Source organism: Bubalus kerabau, chromosome 8 (assembly GCF_029407905.1).
Source record: "Bubalus kerabau isolate K-KA32 ecotype Philippines breed swamp buffalo chromosome 8, PCC_UOA_SB_1v2, whole genome shotgun sequence".
Lineage (NCBI taxonomy): Eukaryota > Metazoa > Chordata > Mammalia > Artiodactyla > Bovidae > Bubalus > Bubalus kerabau.
In genome coordinates, this window is record NC_073631.1 from 78,033,254 (window position 1) to 78,053,157 (window position 19,904).

Here is a 19,904-nt window from a genome sequence, read left to right on the forward strand (position 1 = left end):
TCGTGGTTTGGGACAGCCTGGGGTTGGGGTGGGGGGATGGGCTGGGCTCAGCAGGGGGTCTGGCCACCAGCCTGTCCCTCCTCAGGGCCATGGGTCTGGGGTGTTCCTCAGTAGAGAGCTTTTGGGTTGAAGAGGGCGAAGGCAGAAGCTGTGGGCCAGCCCTGCCTGTGTGCCAGCACTTCCAGCAGCTTCTGTGGGCCACACACAGCGAGATCTATGCTGATTCAAGGTCCCTGTAGGGTGAGAAGTGTGGAGCAGTTTTTCCTGAAATGCCGCTAGCTGCTCCCTTTAGTGACTGAGCACATTCCGTTTCACTGTTTGGCCTCTTGCTGATACCAGCAGCGCAGGTACCTCAGGAATCACCCAGCTCCGTCTGATTCTGAGCCTGGTGTGTGGGTGTGTGCTGGGGCCATGGGATCTCTTCCTCCAGAGTTCTCCCTGCACAGAACTGTCTGAATGACCGTGAAAGTCCTTCAAGAAGACAGGCCCTCGCATGTCCCCCTGTGTCTACTCTGGGCTCTTCCATCCTGCTCCTTCATCCTCCTGAGGCCTGTGGAGACTGGCTGTGCTCTTGCCCAGTATCCCAGGTCAAGGTTTGCTTCTCAGAAGACCAGTGGTGAGGTTACGTGCTCAGCACCGCTTCTAAGAGGGGGTCTCTGGGGGCACATGTCTGAGAGATGAGTCTGGAGGCCGACTGTGTGTCCCGAGGTGTGTGAGCCACTTGCTCCCTGGATGCACTGATTCTAACTGTCAGCTGACACTCCTCTGAGCTGGTGGCCAGCTCTGAGGACAGGTGTGGAGCCTGGAAGATGCTCAGGGACTGTATAGTGGCCACCTTCCTCCAGAAGTATGTGTAGCCCGGGGATGTGGAAGAATTGCTGTGTGATCCTGGGGCAGTGGATTTACTTTTTTGGAAGGGTCTGTTTCATCTGTGAGCTGGGAGAGGAGGCTGTGAGGTTTGTGAAGATGATTTTAGCTCATGGTGATCCAGAAGAAGAAGAGTATTTCTGGAACTGGCACAGCTCAGCTGAGGGCTGGGCCTCTGGTCTGGTGTCCGAAATCTTGCTGGTGTTTGTGTGGGAGTGTGGTGCTTGCATGCTGCTGTCCTGGGTGGGAACCTGCTGGGCAGCCCCTGGAGCCCAGGATGCCCAGACACATGCCTTTTAACCACAGACATAAATGTGCTTGTTATGTTCATCCTTGAAACCTCCAAGTCCATGTTCTAAACCCACTGAATTTTAACTTTAGTTCCATGACTTATTGCCTTGCCAGATTTCCAAAATGATTTGAAAAGCATGTGGAAGTATATATGTGTGAAGACTGGGGCCTTCCCAGGTGGTACTAGTGGTAAAGAACTCATCTGCCAATGCAGGAGACATAAGAGACATGGGTTTGATTCCTGGGTTGGGAAGATCCCCTGCAGGAGGCATGGCAACCTACTCCAGTATCCTTGCCTGGAGAATCCCATGGACAGAGGAGCCTGGTGGACTACAGTACATAGGGTCGCAAAGAATCAGACATGACTGAAGTGACTTAGCACGCATGCATGCATATAAAGATGATTAAATAGTCAAAAGGAAATACAGAGAAAAAGAGAAAATATAGATCTGAGAAGCCCATGTAGCCCATGGAATGTCAGTGTCCAGTGGATATTTAAAAAATTCTGTGTACCACAATGATTTAGCTGTGAGCCTCCTGGCAGCCAGTTGGGTAAGGGAAACAGTTGTTTCTAATTGTTTCATTGTATCTATATGATAAAAATAAATGAACTGGAGAAAAACAAACAACAGAATCAGAAACAAGTTTTTCCAAATCTGAATCTTGAGGGAATGCCTCTGTAGAGTCCCTGGAGAGTCCTCAGTCACATCCTGCAACCAGCATAGTAGAGAAGTGGAGCACAAGTTTCTAAGAGCCTCCGTCGTGGCCAGGGGCAGTGTAACAAACTCAGGTCTGCAGGAGGAACATCCCAAAGAACATAAGCATGCTACTCCAAGGGTACCACTTAGATACAAAGATAAAACCCTGGAATATTGTCCTTGAACCCTAGGGTCCTATAGGGCCCAAAGACATTCAGATCTATTCCAGTCCCCAGTGCCTGCCAAGGCGTGTTTGCCTCTGCTGGCTTCACTTGGGGGCATTGTGGGGGCCCTGGGCTTCCCGTGACTGGATAGAACCTGTGCCAACACTGCTAATTCAGCACACCCTCACAGAGACCATCTGTCTGCCTCCTTTGCATTTTGCATCGTCTTGATGTCAAACTGATGAGTCAACAGGTTCTGCTGAGTAAGTGTTCTCAGGAGCCTAAAGCTGCTTGTCCAGTATGTTGATGCTGGCCACGTGCATGAAACATGGCCGGTGTGACTGGGGAAGGGAATTTCAGATTCCTTGTTAATTCTAAGTCATTTAAATTTAAAAGCTGTTAGCAGAGTACTGTTATTTTTCCAAGGAACACAACTTTATTGTTTTGCTGGGACTATATTTCACTTTAACTCAGAAATTTAGTGTCTAAACTGAGATGTGCTGACAGCATAATATGCGCAGAAGATTTTGAAGACAGTGCCAAAAAAAAAAAAGGTAAAATATCTCCTGAGTAATGTTCGTGTTGATTGCATGGTTAAAAAAATAACCATTTGGATATATTGGGTTAAGTAAAATATATCATTAAAATTGCTATCATCTGTTTCTTTTCAAAATGTGGCTACCAGAAATTGAAAAACTACATAAAATGTGGCTTGTATGCCCTCTCCAGTGGGCAGTGCGGGCCCAGGGATGCCCAGATGTCCTGGTTTTGATGCCTTCTTGACCTGGGGGCAGACAGGGCGCGGCCTTGTGGATCTGGGGGTCTGTCCATGCACGGGACTCATGGTGCAGCCCCCTCCCGCTAGTGAGTTAGAAGGAAGAGGAGGACCAGGTGGTAGAGGCCGGGTCAGCAGCTGTCCTCTCAGGGACAAACACGTGTTCCCAAGGCACCCTTGGACATAGGTGCCTAGGCCCTGGGGGGACGCATTGGTTGTAGTTACTCAGTGTGGATGTTATTTAAATTTCTCTGATCCTTACTGTCACTCCCTTGAAGGGGAGGTGACATTTCACAAGTTCTTGGGAATGTTGCCTTTGAGAGTCCTTGCTCTTCTGAGTAGTTACTCTGTGGCGGCGCTAGCTGTAAAGAACCCACCTGCCAATGCAGGAGATGTAAGAGACATGGGTTCAATCCCTGGGTCAGGAAGAACCCCTGGAGGAGGGCATGGCAACCCACTCCGGTACTCTTGCCTGGAGAATCCCATGGACAGAAGATCCTGGTGGCTACAGTCCATGGGGTCTCAAAGAGTTGGACACAACTTAAGCGGCTTAACACACATTGCTGGAAATCTGTATTCAGATTTCCCTGATGGCTTCAAAATGACTTTTCTAGTAGGTTTGTTAGAATCAGGATTGTAACAAGGCCCCACACTGCACTGGCCTCTCTTAAGTCCTTATTCATCCATCTGCTCTGCAGCCCTCCTCTCTTGTAGAAGACGCCAGGTGGTGGGCAGGAGGGCCTGGCATGGGTGGAAGGGGTGGGTGGACAGAGATCGATTGGGTGGGAGCAGCCTTTAACACTCTGTGATGTGTTAAGGGAGGGTTAGGGGTCATGCCCTTGACCTTGATGGAGGCCTTGAAGCTGGGAGAGCAGGAAGCCTGTCCTCTCTTGCTGGGTGGGTCATGGTGATTACAAAGAGGAGATTAGTTTCTTGTGCCGCCTCTCAGCTGGCAAGATGTCTGTATGTCCTCTCGTCTGTCCTGGCCTCTGGGTCTCCGTTCTTGGTGCATGAGCAGCCTAGTCACTTCTGTGCGCCAGGAAGTCCTGGGGACTCACCAGTGAGTGAGTGAAGTCGCTCAGTCTTGTCTGACTCTTTGCGACCCCGTGGACTGTAACCTACCAGGCTCCTCCATCCATGGGATTCTCCAGGCAAGAATACTGGAGTGGGTTGCCATTTCCTTCTCCAGGGGATCTTCTTGACCCAGGGTGTGAACCCCGGTCTCCCGCCTTGCAGGCAGACGCTTTAACCTCTGAGCCACCAGGAATATTATCAACTCACCAGTGGTGAATGTCATAACACTGTCCCTGGGGGACAGCCGTCCTGGGGAATGTCCACCCTCAGTATGTATATCTGAGCATGCTTGCTCAGTGTTTCATATTTACTTAGCATACACCTTGAAGAGTGCAGTAATCAGCTTGCTGGGGAGTGGTTTTGGGCTCTAGGAGGTTTCAGCTGGCTTTCCCATGCCCTGGTCCATGGACTTGCTCCCGGAGGTCCTTCAGAGCCCCCTCCTTCCCTGTAAGGAGGCTCCATCTGGTGTCAGAGCTAGATTTTCTCGCTGAGCTTGCATAGGGGGACACGTCAGGGGAACCCCCAAGCGGGCACTGAGGGGTGGAGATGCATGGGACCACAAGTGAGGCCAATGCCTCTGTACCGGTCACACCCCTGTCCTATTCCTGCTGCATGGGGCTGGGATGATTCTGTCCCAGTTTTTCTAGGGAGGAAACACAGTTGAATTCTGCAAGTGAGTGAAGGCAAAGGTGGGCTTCAGCCCTGTGTCCTTAGAATGAAAACCCCACACACCATGTAGCTGTAGCAGGAAGTGTACCCGGTTGGGCTCTGTGAAATCTGTGCCTATGGACACTTGTGAGGAAGGTGGGGCACCCAGAATCTGGGAGTTCCTGGTGAGCCTGAAAGTTGGGGCACAGATGGGAGCTTTGCATTTTGCCTTGGGCTAAGAAAAGAAGAGAAAACAGTGTGAGCAGAGGAAACATCCCTAGTGGGGATTACCTGGAGGCGGCCCAGCCCCTTTGATCTCTGGTGCCCTGGACTGGCTGCAACTTGCTACCATCAGGACAACAAATTCTCTTTCCCCTTTTATGTTGGGAGCCCACACAGGGCTCTGAAATTGGAAGCGCTTCTTTCCTCTTGCTTGCAGGAAGCATTGCCCTGTATGAAGGGGGAAGACCTGCTGGGGCCTTGTTGATGGGGCTGGGATGGTCCTGAGGCTCAGGACTGACTGACAGCAAGATGGCACATCTCCCGGAGGCCTGCTTACCACCACCTCCTACCCTGAGCTCCTGAAATAGGACATCCTTCCAGTTTGTAGACTTTCTCTGGAAAATTCCATGATACATGCTTTTGAACTGTGGGAGCCAACCCTCAGCACATGCTTCATTGCATTTTGGTGGAATAATTCTTTGTTGGAGGGTTTGCCCCAGGAATTGCACAGCATCTCTATCCCCTCCCAGTGAAAGTTGGTGACCACCCCACTTGTGGTGACGATTGAAAGAAAAAAGATTCCTTTTATTTCCAAATGCCCTTGACATCTCTCCAATTATTCGTGGCTAGAGAAATCACTCAGTACTTGAAAAAAATGAACTAGGATGAAAACAATTCCAGAGTATTCTACAGGTTGTAAGGTATTTAAAAAAATTTTTTTTCAGTTTTAAATTTTTTTTATCATCTTTTGAATACTATATAACAACAATCGATGCAGGAGTTTTTAATACATGTATCAATGTGTGTTTACCAGGATGCTGATTGAAATGTACTTCTTACTGTGTGTTGCTGTCAAAAAGTTTGGAAAAATGCTGTGGACTGACAGGGGCGTTTTGGTCATTATACCTTGTGGAAATTCTTTTCATGTGTTTGAAAGACTAAAAGACAGGCATCTTTGAAGGGTAGGGAGGAGGACTGGGTTAAAAGAACTCGTGTTTAGGTAAAGAGGTCCTTGTGTGAGCTTGGCACAGGCAGGACTGATGGTCGTGGTTGAGGTAAGGGGCCCGTTTGTCCAGGGCCCTTCAGGGGAGGCGTTCATGTTCTGCGTCTGTACATGGGTGTGAAGACCGGAGAGATGACAAAGTCAACCCTTTTGAATGAGATGCCTAAGAAGTTGGCTCAAGCATTGTTCAGATTGGTGGGCGTTCCCGGGAAGGTCAGAGCCTCTGGGTCAGGGTGTCCCCCATGGCTCCCCCTCCTGCTCTTTCTCATCTCCTGCTCTTGGCAGCCTTCCTGGGTGATTCAGCATGGGCACAGAGCCGTTCCTTTTCAGGTGGGGGAGTGGGGGCAGCACTCTCCACACCAAGACCCACAGGAATCGAACCCCGACCAGCGCACTTGTGGAAGGAGCCTTACCACTGGGGTCTGGCCTTCATGCCAGGCATGCAGGAAGGTGTGGGTGGCCGGCCAGGGGTCTGCACTGCATGCCCACCTCAGAAATCTCATCTCATCCCCTCAGCCTTTGGGAAGTAGGCTGAAGCCTTATTTCACTCTGCTTAGGAAGTGTGGCTTAGAGGTCCTCCCACTGACGAGAGAAGCTCATAGCAGGGCACAGTTATTGGGTTAAAAAAGAAATTCAAGTAAATGATGAGCAAAGTCATTTTGTCCTCTCAGATTGCACAGAACATCCCTGTGGTGACCCCTGATGCTCCAGGATGGGCTGTGAGCAGGTGGGGCTAGCAGTGGCTGTGGACAGCCGGGATAGACTCTGGGGTCTGGGACCAGGGAATTGAAAACATTCTGGGTCTGCCTCAGGGTAGCCAACTTGTGTTTGATTAAATAAAAGGAATCTTTAAAAGATCACATTTTGACTTAAAAGTTTCTCTAGAGGCCCCTGCAGTCGACCATGTTTTGAGTGGAATGTCTCACTGTCCAGGAGTCAGTGGGGTTTATTTTACAAAAGAAGGTAACAGGGTTCAGGAGGATCCGAATGTGCCCCTCACAAAAAAGCCCCACCTGCTTGCCTCCCCCTTTGTGGATGTGCGTGTATGCGCACACAGGCATGCAGGCAGGCATATACACGTGCTGTGTGTCTGCACGTGTGCATCTATGAACATTTCTGTGCACACATGTTGCGTGCTCATGCTCACACATGTACACGCATATAGGCATACACGCATCTATGTAATGAATATCTTATGTGAACATGTGTGTGCTTGTGTATGCATATATACATATCCATATGTATTCATATGCAAAGCATGTGTATGTAATGCACACATATGTATAGGTATATGCACATGCCATTGTCGATTTCCCTCCCTCTCTCTTTTTTTCCCTTTGGCTGCACCTGGCAGCATGTGGGACCTTAGTTTGCTGAACAGGAATTGATCCTGTGTTCCCTTTAGTGGAAGTGCGAAGTCTGGACCGTCAGGGAAGTCCCTTTCGATTTCTGAAATGGAAGCAGAGAGCCTTTTGGCGGAGGTTGTTATTGCTATTGTTTTCGTTCCTCAGGCAAATCATTTCTGGAGCTCACTCACATGCTGAACTCCAGACTGCTTCCTGGCTTGGCAAAGTTAATGTGAATGCTTTGAGCAGTTCTTTTATTTGTCAAGCCCCTGTTATTTTGTGAGAATTCATCTTGCAGCCAAAATAACCTCAGGGGAAAAATAATGAAAAAAAGAAATGAATGAGATGTTTCAGAAGAATGTGCCTGGAATGGGGTGTATGCAAATAAATAAGCTCGCTGCTCCTTTTCAATGTCTGTTTAAATGTTTCCTTTAAAAAAAAGAAAATGATAAAGACACAACCACAACAGATACAACTACAACACTGTAATGTGCGTATGTGGAGAGGAAAGGAAGAAAGCCTGCTTCCTTCTACTTTGCCCGCCCATCCGTCTTTCTGGACGAAGATACATTGTTGAAGCTCTTTGCACAATGCCTCTTAATGTGCCTTAGCAGAAATATTCTTTGTTATTACACTGTCTCTGCAATGTGAGGACTCCTGCCTATGTAATATTTCTGGTTATGGATTTGCTCAGTGGCGTATTCTTCCTAGGTGCTGGGGTCACCGCATGGCCCCGCCCCTTTATGGATTTTGTTTCCCTCTCGCTGTGACTGACGATGATGCCATCGCCCCTTCTTGCTTGGCGCCTCTGTCTTCTAACTCCTCCTCAACTGGAATTCACAGGGATTGAGTGAGCGAGGCCAGGACCGTGACCATTTTTGTAGTTTTTGATCTATATGGTCACATCACTTTTTCCGTGGATAATGAACTGTCTCATTCAGGATGTCTCCTCATTGGAGTTTTGGGCCAAAGTCTCTACGTCCCCTCACTCTGTGGTCTCCTCTCTGCTACATCAGCACTAAGCAAGACAGAACCCTGCCACCCTCCATGTCAGAGTGGGTTTGGGCTGCAGAACCTCGGTCCTGGCCCCTGCCACCACCTGGTGCCAGCTACCAGCTGCCATTGTCCCTTGCTGGGGGCTCTTTGTCACATTGTTGCCACCTCTCCCTCCCTCCAGTCTCTGTGTCACATCACAGCCCTCCTGTGCTCACAGCACTCTGGCTAGCTCTGTTTCTCACAAGTCAAGTCCTTACATTGGCCTGGTCCCCTTCCCACCTCGGAGCCCGTTCTGTCCCCTACCCCTGCCCTGGGCATGACCTGCAGTGGCTCCCCTCCACCTATGGCTCTGGTGTTCCTTAGGCTTCTATGTCCATGGCCTCTGCTCAGTCCTCTGGGTGTGCATGCATGCATGCCAAGTCTCTTCAGTCTGTCCGACTCTTTGCAACCCCATGGACTGTAATACACCAGGCTCCTCTGTCCCTGGGCTTCTCTAGGTGAGAATACCCGAGTGGGTTGCCATGCCTTCCTCCAGGGGATCTTCCTGACCCAGGGATCAAAACCGTGTCTCTTATTATGTCTCCTGCATTGGCAGGCAGGTTCTTTAGCACCAGCACTACCTGGGAAGCCCCTCAGTCACCTGTATATAAAATATCAAATCGCCCTTGATGAAGAAGCACCCTGTCCTTACACGTCCCTGGCATGATTTTCTGTCTTTTTCATTTGGCTTAATTTTTTCCAGAGCATCTGGCATATGCCATATGCTGTCTCTGTTGCCTGCCTGGCTACCTCCTGGAATGTAGGCCCTGTGAGGACAAAGTCCTTATTTCATTCATGCTCTGTTGCTGGCGTCCAGCGCCAGCACATGGACACGTGGTCAGGGTCCTGAGGGGGATACGCACATGGGGAGGGCCCCAGGCTTGTCTGTCTTCTGGGTGGCAGGGGGCCCTGTTTGCCTGACAAGAAAGAGGCAGGGGGGCACTGCAAAGAGTCGACTCCTTTGGGGGCCAGGTGTTCCAGGGAGTGCTCCTGGTGTTTACCTGGCGGCCAAGGAGGCTGAGCCCTGGCTGCCCCTCTGCAGAGTGAGTTCACACTCCTGGTCTGGGAGTGAACCTGGAGGAGGGTCTCAGTCACCCCAGAACCAGTTCTCCTTCGGGGTGGCAAGATGCCCCCGGAGTGGGGAAAGACTGGTGGGAACAATCAAAGCTTATATTTGTCTGAGCCTCTCTCAATCTAACATAGGTATTTCCATGTCAAGGAGTATGGATCTGATTGCTGCTTTTTATGATGGTATACTCTTAAAGATTCCTGTGTGTTAGTGCCATCAAATTGTCTCAGGCAATTTTGTTGTTGTTCCGTCTCTCAGTCGTGTCCAACTCTTTGCAACCCCATGGACTGCAGTATGCCAGGCTTCCCTGTCCATCACCATCTCCCAGAGCTTGCCCAAACTCATGTCCATTGAGTCGGTGATGCCATCCAACCGTCTCATCCTCTGTCATCTCCTTCTCCTCCTGCCTTCAATTTTCCCCAGCATCAGGGTCTTTTCTAATGAGTTGGCTCTTCGTTGGATATTGAAGCTGCGTCCAGTTTCTCCTGCTGTGCAGTTTCTCCGTCCAGATGGAAGGAATGGCCTTCCATCTAAATCTTGATCTCCCTGTGTGCTCATTGCTTTAGAACATATTCCTGTGTGGAATCGCACACCCCATGCATGTTTTACATGAAGAGATGCAGATTTTGTTTGCATGCGCCTTGCCGACTGAGATGCTGTATAAGCATGTCTTGTGCTTCTCCTGCTTTGGGACAGGGTCCCTGTGGTCTGGCTGCTACTGTCTTGCTTTGTGTGTTTCACTTTGCAAAGGGCAGTATGCTGAGCTGTCCTGCGGGGGCTGCTGGGCGGGAGCCCAGGGTAGCATCCCTGATTCCATTTCCAGCCTTCATTTATGCAGCAAACAGGCACAGGTCTTCCTATGATGATGTGTGACATGCTTGGAGAGGCGAGCATGGGACACTGTACATGCTTAATGGGCTGGGGGCCAGTGGACCTCACCCATGTCACCTTGAGAGGGCCCTGCAGGGAGATGTGTTTTGGCATTTGGGATGAAGGGCCTCCAGGTGGAAGGCAGGAGGGGAGAGAGGAGACCAGGTAGGCGCCCTGCCCTGCGATAGGGATCAGATGCAGCAGCTGGGCTCTGAGCACTGGGGAGGCCTGAAGGGGTCAGTGAGAGGCCTGCCAAGGGCCGAGAGGAGCACATTCATTCATTCATTTATCACTCAGTCTGGGCTTAGTGCTGATTCAGGCATGGGGAATCCCACGCCAGCCAGGCACATGGGGTCCCTGCCCTTTTGGATGGACAGGCAGTAAACCCATCCACAATGCCCCCAGGACAGGAAGTTAGGTAGCTGTAAGGACACTGAAGGATAACCAGGCCACATGAGGAAAATGAGCATGGGCAGAGGTGGGAGGGCTATCTCCATAGGGTGTTAGGCAAGGCCTCTCAGGGTAATGTTTTGGCAGAGATTTGAAGGAAGTGAAGAGTAAGCCGCACAGGTGAGTTGCAGGTGGCAGGAACAGCAGGTGCCAGCGTTCTGAGACAGGAGCTTTCCGAGCAGGTGGGAAAAGAGCAGGGGAGTTGAACAGGTCCAAGGCGGTCACAGGCTGATGCAAATGGTCTATGGGCCCAAGGTCAGAAGTTTGGGATTTTCTGGTTAAAAGTGTGGTTGTGAAAGCTGGGGAGTGTGCTGTGCTTCGTTAAGTCCTGATTCCTATTAAGGCAGGGCCTGTGGGTGCAAAGAGCCGGTTAGCTTGCTGATAGGGGGCCGGGTGTGGTGGGGATGGAGACCAGAGAAAGATCTTTTGGGGATTCGTTTTGAAGGGCTTGTTGGCAGGGTGGCCCTATGGTACTTGTGAGGAGACAACTCAGAGTTCTGACTTGGAGGGCTGAGGTTAATGATGCTCAGGGGATGGCCTGGTGGAGATGTGGAGCCAGTGATACCCGGGACTCAGCAGGGAGGGGCTAGAGGGGACGTGGGGCATCATCAATGATGACAGGATAGGCTGGAGGGGACAGCTGGGGGGAGTGTGCACAGAGGACAGTCCAGGACACTTAGAGGTGCCCAGGGGACAAGGACTGTCCAAGGGAGATGAGAGCAGGACCCAAGAAAGAGAAGGTGCCTAGGACGTGGGGGCCTGGGAACCAGGAGAGGGAAGTGTGGCACGTGGGTAGCAGCCAGGTGAGTTGGCAACTAGGGTGGGTGAGGAGCAGCTGGGTGTGATGAGCTAGGTGGGGACTGGTGGGCAGTTTGGGAGGATGGAGAGGAAATTCTGGTTGTCAATCCCAGGCGTGGAACCTGGGCAGTGGACGTGGACTCTAGCCAACCCTTGAAGGAGTTTCCCTAGAAGAGGATTATGAAATGAGCCATGATGGTGGCCGGGGTTGGAAGTTACACAAGGGCCATCTTTTTTTTCTTTCATTTTTAAAAAATGTTTGTTGCTGTTGTTAGTCACTAGATTGTTTCCGACTCTTTGTGACCCCGTGGACTGCAGCACACCAGGCTCCTCTGTCCTTCACTGTCTCCCAAAGTTTGCTCAAATTCATATTCATTGAATTGGTGATGCTATGTAACCATCTCATCCTCTGTCATCCCCTTCTCCTGCCTTCAATCTTTCCCTTCATCTTTTCCAACGAGTCAGCTCTTCACATCTCGTGGCCAAAGTATTGGAGCCGCAGCTTTAGCATCAGTCCTTCCAATGAGTATTCAGGGTTGATTTCCTTTAAGATTGACTGGTTTCATCTCCTTGCAGTCCAAAGGACTCTCAAAAGTCCTCTTCAGCACCACGGTTCCAAAGCATCAGTTCTTCAGCATTCAACCTTCTTTATGGTCCAACTCTCATGTCCATACATGACTACTGGAAAAATCATAGCTTTGACTATACAGTCCTTTGTCAGCACAGTGATGTCTCTGCTTTTTAATAATTTTTTAAAAATAATTTTATTTTTGGCTGTGCTGGGTCTTCGTGTTACGCAGGCATTTCTCTAGTTGTGGCAAGCAGGGGCTACTCTCTGGTTGAGGTGTGCAGGCTCTCATTGCAGTGGCTTCTCTTGTTGTGGAACACAAGCTCAGGGTGCACGGACTTCTGTAGTTGTGGTGCGTGGGCTCAGAAGTTGTGACTCCTGGGCTCTGAAGTGCTGGCTCAATAGTTGTGGTGCATGGGCTTAACTGTTCCAAGACACATGGGATCTTCCTGGACCAGCGATCCATTCTGTGTCTCCTGCATTTCCAGGCAGATTCTTTACCACTGAACCACCAGGGAAGCCTGCAGTGGGGCTATCTTTAAACTTGGGTGCCTTGCAGCCTCTGTGTCTGCCGGGGAGTCAGCACAGGAAGAAAAGCTGGTGAGGCTTGACTGGAGGGGAGCGAGAGTCAAGGCTGCTATGAGCACCTGCTGTCATCCAGGTTTACACCCTGCCAGCTGGGAAAAGGGTCAAGACATTGTTATGCATTTCGTTTGCCAGGGGCAACAGACTCTGAGTGTTGGTGTTCACGGGGTGGCTAAGCACTGGTAGGAGCCCACTGTGGAGGGGGGTGGGTGTCAGCACCCCTTACAGAGGTTTCCCGGCGTTCAGACTGAGTGCTTCTTGCAAGTGGTGACCTTTGCTTCTGTCCTTGACCTTGGCCCTCCCAAACTCATGCACAGTGGGTGTACAGTGAACTTGGTCAGCTGATTGAACAAGCCCCTGCACTTGTGATAGAGGAGACTGGAGAGCTAGTGAGCAGAGCCTCGCACCTGTGCATACAGGGGTCCACCCCCACCTACCCCACCTGAGACTGTAGCAAAATCATGCCAGCAATGAAAGATTTGAAGCCCCCTTCCTCCAGTGAGTGCTGACAATCTCTGAAAGTCCTGGTCTCAGTTTGGTCTACCAAACCAGATCTTTCTCCCTTAATTCCCAGCCCATCTTTGGTGGTCGTGACCCCCCTGGAGTCAGCTCCCATTCTTCCTGTTGCCACCACCGCTAAGGTCCTGGTTGAAACACCCGTCCCCACTCTGCTGGCCTATTTTGCAGGAGGTCTGCCCCCTCCCATCCCCCACCCTCTGCCCCCTCCTGCCCCTTTGCTAGTAAACCTCTGACTCCCCATTTTCTCCACAGTCAAGTCAGATCTTGAGTCTGGCTCCCAGTGCCCCCCACCCCAACCTTTCTCATCACTGGGACCACTTTCCTCTTCAGGCTTTATCAACTCTGTCCCTCCCACACAGTGAACTATGGGGAAAGAATGGAAGGTGGGTGAATGGTGCTGTGAATCATTGTCAATCAGCTAATCAGAAATCAAAGGGCAGCAGACATGAGGCCACAAGTTCCAAGGCCCAACCCAGGTGTGACCACGGGGTGTGGCCTCTAGTGACCACTGCCTTAAAACCTGGCATCTGTCTTTATTGATTTATAGTCATTCATTCCTCCAGTAATGTGTATCCAGCACAGCCTGGGATCCTGGAGGACACACATGGTTTATTGTGTGTGGGGGTGGGGCCTGGGGATACACGGAGAAAGCCTGTGATGGGGCAGGGCCCAGGCAGTGTGGCTTCTGTCTGACCTGGACAGACAGTGTCTTCCTCCGGTGGATGCTGATTCCTGCTCTCTGGGCCTGGATGGAGATTTTGCTGTCTTTTTTCTGAGTTGCAACAAGCATTGTTATTTACAGGAAATGCTCTTTTCATGTGCTGGAAGCATCTTGGAGAATGATCTGGGTGAAGGAGAGATTACTTCAAGTCAGGAGCATCATACCAGGCTGGGAAAATTGCTTTTGTTGGAATTTAAATCAGAGATTTTAATTATTAAACGCTCTTTGAGAACACGTTGATGGGGTTGGGTGCAATCCCAGCTCCATCATGGCCTCACTGAGTTTGAGGGTGACCCAGGTATGGGGGAGTCACCCCAAAGTCCTACCTTCCCCACAGCAAGATGAGACCCAGTCATGCCTGCCTCACACCCATCCTGGGACTACAGATACAGATTCATAGTGGCGATGATAAATAGAAGCAATGTCTGCTTTAAAAAAAAAAATTCAGAAATAGTTAAAACTTGTTCATATTGAGGGCTTCCCTGATAGCTCAGTTGGTAAAGAATCCACCTGCAATGCAGGAGACCCCAGTTCAATTCCTGGGTCAGGAAGATTGGCTGGAGAAGGGATAGGTTAACCATTCCAGTATTCTTGGGTTTCCCCAGTGTCAGCTGGTAAAGAATTTGCCTGCAATGTGGGAGACCTATGTTCGATCCCTGGGTTGGGAAGCTCCCCTGGAGAAGGGAAAGGCTACCCACTCCAGTTGCAAAGAGTCAGACACGACTGAGCGACTTTCACTTCACTTCACTTCATATTGTTGAAAATACCCCATCTTTCTCAGAAACTGATTTTTCTCCTCATTATCTACTTGGGACCTCTCACCTTAGTCCTCCAAACTCTTCTGGCTGTGCAGGGACCCCTCTTAGCAGGAGTCACTGTTCAGTTGATAAATTGTGTCCAACTCTTCTTGACCCCATGGACTGTAGCACACCAGGCTTCCCAGTCCTTCGCTATCTCCCAGAGCTTCCTCAAACTCATGTCCATTGATTCAGTGATGCTATCCAACCATCTCATCTTCTGTTGCCCCCTTCTCCTCTTGCCCTCAATCTTTCCCAGCATCAAGGTCTTTTCCAATGAGTTGGTTCTTCACATCAAGGGGCCAAAGTGTCTCCTTTCCAACCACACCCTCCCTGTAGGGGCCAGTTCCCAGGCGCACAGGAGGGCTGTCTGGATGCTCTAGCAGAAGGGACAGGCCAAATGAGATGCCTCTATCCTCACATCTGACCTGGGGAAATAACTTGGGTTTGGGACCACCCATAGGAGGTCTGCTCTGCTGTGACAGTGGAGCATTGCTTACTAGGTTAAACTTCCCAAAGCCTCTGCTGGTTGCCAACAGCTAGGGATGACATCTCTGCAGAAATGGGATTTCTGGAGGGGCTAGGGGCTTCCCTGGTGGCTCAGATGATAAAAAATCTGCCTGCAATGCCAGAGACCTGAGTTCGATCCCTGGGTCGGGACGATCCCTTGAAGTAGGGAATGGCTACCCACTCCAGTATTCTTGCCTGGAGAATCCCATGGACAGAGGAGCCTGGCCGGCTTCAGTCCATGGAGTTGCAGAGTTGGACACAACTGAGTGACTAACACACATACACACACACACACACACACATACACACAATCCACTATTATCACTATTTCGATGTTCAGGTTGTCCCAGATCTGGCCAGGACAGCCTCTGCAGGCCAACTCAGCCCCCTGGTCATGCAGCCCCACCATTCTGGAAGCATTCCTTTACCTTTTGACGTTTGTACCATCCCTGACTCAGATCTGAAATCAGCCACGTCTCCGGGGAGCCCTGATTTCTTTTACTGGGAAACAGAGACGTGGGTGCTGCATGTAACCACTACTCCTGGGGGCTTCTTTAGGCGCCCCCTCCCCCACCACAGACAGAGCTGGGGAGTGTAGGGAGTTTATATGTGCCTCTGTGTGTATGGGTGCATGCCTCTGCATGGGTGTGTGTGTGCATGTGCACATTTGCATTAGTTTTCATTTCTGTATCTGTGTCTCTGCAGTGAAAACATGAGTTACACCAGCATCTGACTCCAGTCCCACAACACGGCTTTCACTGAAATGTTCTCCCTTTCTGTGTTAGTAAACTCCTTCTTCACCAAGTGGTCCCAGGACACAGTATGTTCACGTGGTTCCTCCTCTCTCACTTCCAGAGACTCCCGCTGCCCTCAGGGTCGGGCCTTGGCTTGCTTTGTGGGGCCCCCTTCCTCTCCACGCCTGCTCTTAGGATGCAGACTCTGCCTGTCTGCCATCCATGCCCCAAATGCATGCTGTGCTTCTGTTCACGTAAACACCCTGCTTTATGGTCCCCTGGTTATTTTCCTGTCTCAAAAATGTCCCTCTCTCCTAGGTCTCAGCCCATCTGTCATCTGTTTTCCCTGAAGTCCCATGAGAGGGCTCAGTGCCCCCTCATAATGCCACATACAGACATTTCCACCGTTGGGTAAAGGGGAGTCATTCATCACTGTAGTCCCTGTGATGCCAGGCACACAGGCTGCTCATCAGCATTCTGGGATGGCCTATGGGAGTAGCCTCCATTCAGTTAGATGAGATCCTGGATGGGCCAACCTCACATCTTGTCTTAGAGTTGGACTCACTGCTGAGCTCATGTCCCCAGTCCAGTCTGGCTTCCCAGTCTGGGTTGGTGATACAGCCCCGAGGCTTGGTATTGGAGCTTTACCCTCAAAGTTTGGACCCGGGCCCCCGGAAGTCCATCTTGTACAGGAAGAACCTCCTTTGTTGTTGGGGACTCAATACAGCCAGAATTCAGAAGCAGATGTCAGGCCAGCAAGAAGCAAGGAGGATTGTCACTTCACCAGGGGCAGACTAGGCTCGCAGCACAACAGTGGGGTGAGTCTGGCAAGGCTGGAGTGGCTGGCTTGGTCCCTAGGCTGAGCTGGTCCCAAACCCTCATGCTTCGGCTTGCCTCAGAGGGGTGGTGTGGGAAGCTAGGGGGAAAAGGGACTGGAGAGGGGGCCAGGAGGCAAAGCGGGGAGTCCTGGCAGGTTTGTGTTTGGGAAGTTCACTTGGGCTCCGGTGTTCTGGACTTCAGTGGACTCTCTGTGATCCCTGATTCTCACTGAGTTGTGATAGCCCACTGTGCTATCATCCATGAGGTGTGATTGCATGCATGTATTTATTATTAATAATAAAGTGTGGGAATTTTCTGAATGATGTATTTTTTAATTGAATCAGAGGAGATTCAGGTGTCCCTATGAAAACATCCGTTTGTCTTCCAACCTTGCAACCGTGGGCCTAGGTGCACTGGTGCTCAGGACCATCATTACCAAGGGCCCCATAGAGTGTGCAGCCCTGTCCATGAGTTCAAGGAGCTTTATCATGTTGAAAGTTACTTGTTTGCTAGGATTGAGGTTCTTCCTGCTGGTTCCATGGGTGAGACTGGTGATAGATCTGGCTGATTCCTGGGAAAATGCTTGCCTTGTGTGCCCTCAGACAGCAGAAGAGTGTGCTTCTAGCTGAGCCTGTAGGCACAGCTCTGGGCTCCGTCTTGTTCTCGATGGTGGGGACTCAAATCCGATACAGATGTGTGTTCTTAGGGATCCCGCAGTCATATGAGGGTGAAGGATGTATATGAAGAAATAGAGCTGAGAGGTGTTTACAAAAACTAAAGTTTGACTCCTTTATAGAAAAAGTGAATAATGATGAATGAATCTAGAAAATAAATTAACGAATGAATGACTATAGAGACAGATGAATATACTCTTATTTGAAGGATGAAGGCGAAATGAGAATGAATGGGTGGCTGCCAGGTGAGAAGCCAGAATGATGTGTTTCTGGTTTTTTTTTTTTTTTTTTTTTTTGGTGTGTGGTTGAAAGTCAAAGAGCAGCTTTGCTATTCCACCCCCAGAAATGGAAAGATGGGTATTTGGTGCCAGAACCTGAGAGGTTAATGTCGGCCTTTGAATTGATGGCTGGAATTTGCACATGTGTTAACCATAAAGGCCCGGGGTCTAGCCCACCCAGACTGCTCTCCGAAGCTAAGACATTTGGAGTTGCAAGCGGAGTTGAAGATCTGAAGTCAGAGCGTTAGACCAACACAGGGCATCAGTTCTGCTGCACCCTGGGCTGGGCACGAGGCAGGCTGAGCCACTGGAACACCCGGCGCTGCTATGCACACAGCGAGCCGGCAGGTCTGAGACCATCCAGCTCCCTGGGCCACGTGCTCCTCTGCATCGGCCTCCTCTACGGGACCCTACAGAAGGGAGAAGGTGGCCTCAGCTGAACAAGTCCACTGTCAAGGGACCCCTTTCCAGGAATGTTGCCAGAGCTTCTCATGGTGGAGCGCTAAGAGCCACTGGTCCACGAGCCCTGCCCAAGACGACTCAGTCTTGTGGGGTCTGACAGGCAAAGGGCCATCTGTCTGTGGATCAGGCCCACCCTCCCCCTCTGGGCTGTGCTTCAGGCTAAGGGACTCTTCCCCTTTCCAGGTGTCTGGCTTCCTCTTCATGTGAGACCCTGTCCCCACCATCCCAGTCACCTTTATCTTCTTAAAATAAGTTAAAAACAGTTTTAAATTTCCTTCTAAAATCACGGACCCAGAGAGGGAACTCGGATGTGATTTGCTGGGAGCTGGATGGCTCTCTGGATAGTAAGGAGAGGGAAGGGTGCTGTGGATCCCAGACCCCAGGTACAGAAGGCCCCATGGTCATTTCCTTTGTGCTTGCTGGAACCTCTACCTGCTTCTCATCCCACTTTGGCAGGGCTGCTCCTTGTTTTTCTTAGTTGAAGAGGCAAATTGGAAAGACAACCTTTCTGTATTAGAGTTTTCCTTCTTTCCACTCCAAAGCCACTGTTGCCTAGCAGTATAGATTACCGGTGATACTGACCATTACAGATGCAAGTTTACTGGACAGTATACAAGATTTAAAATCCCGAAAGCCAGAGAGCCTGACGCTTTTGATTTTAAGTCTCTGGGTCTGCATTCTTGGAGAGGTCTGAAATCCTAGTCAAGCTGTACTCCAGCCAAAGGCGGGGGTAATCCAGTGGGAGGGCCAAGGGCGTTGGAGGGCGATGGAGGGTTAGCCCCCCACCCCTGTCCTAGGAGGCGTTTCCTCGCCACTTTTTCTGGGTTTGGCTGAGAAACCTTTTTCCTCTTCTCCGGAGCTGCGGTCTGGGGCGGGGGGAAGGGAGCGCTAATTTGTGTCAGATGGAGGGGCGCCGGGGGGCCGTGCGCTCTTTCGTCTGGCTTTTGTTCGCGGCATCTGACTCCTGACGACCGAGTGGACTTAGAATTGGCGACCGCTTCATTTCAGGGCTCCAGGGGTCGAACTTCTGGGACTCCCAGACACAGGGGCCCAGGAGGCATACCTGCCGGGCATCACCACCCGGGAGAGGTCCGCGCCTGCCTCGGCCTTCCTCGCCCGGCCCGGCCCTCGGCGGTGGCCCGGACGGCCATGCGGCTGCGCGCCCTGACCCCGGGGCCGCCTGGAGGGTGCGCGCGCGGGGCGCGGGCTCGCCGGCACCGGCGCCAGGTGAGTGGGCGTTCTGCGAGGGGGAGGGGCGCAGGGAACCGGGACCCCGGCGCGGCGGGAACTGGGAGCTGGGACAGGATGGAAGCCCTGGGAGTGGAAGCACTTTTGGGTTGGTGCACGCCTGTGCTTGTGTTTGCCCGCGTACCCCGGTCTGCGCGCCAGTGTGCCCTTGCACTCTTGTCTGCGCGTGCCTCTTCGTGGTTTTGCCCTGGTCACTGCGCGTGCCCGTATGTCCACGAGTGCGCGCGTGTCCTTGTCTATGTACGCGTGTCTCGTGTGTGTTCGTCTGTGCGCGTGTTACTTGAGCAGGAAAGAACGAGCGAGGGAAAGCAGAGCTTTGCTTGGTGGGAGGCCGGCGCCCTGGTGAGCCCACGTGAAGTGGGAGACAGCTTTGCTCTTAATTTTCGAATCCAGCTCCGTCTTGAACACACTTCCCTGGACTCCTTTACTGGAATGGAAGCAGGACATTGGCAGTTTCACGGACTCCCTTCTAGCTTGTGTTTCTTTGCCAAGGAAAAGGGTGCTGTAACTCTGGGTGTGTGAGGATGCTCTAGCGTTGTTGCAGAAGTGCAAGTTCCCCAGGGCCGTGTTACAGCGCTTGGTCCTGGGACTGTCTCCCATGGCGCTTGACTTAAACTGAGTAGATGCACAGGTGGCTCCCTACTAGGTTCAGCAATCCCGTCTCTGAGTCTAATAATTA

The 19,904-nt window shown here is 51.2% G+C and overlaps 1 protein-coding gene across 5 annotated transcripts in view; it reads left to right on the forward strand.

Annotated features, from left to right (window-relative positions):
• The window catches only part of TNS3 (tensin 3), a 223,066-nt gene that overhangs the window by 17,884 nt on the left and 185,278 nt on the right, over positions 1–19,904 (forward strand). Inside the window, exon 1 of one of the 5 annotated variants that reach the window (XM_055590660.1) lies at positions 18,954–19,204. The exons of the other annotated variants lie outside the window; for them this stretch is intronic. Within the exon in view, the coding sequence (XP_055446635.1) occupies positions 19,127–19,204 (78 nt within the window). The 5' untranslated portion in view covers positions 18,954–19,126. Of the gene's footprint in view, positions 1–18,953; positions 19,205–19,904 lie in introns of those variants that run through there. 5 annotated transcript variants of the gene reach the window in all.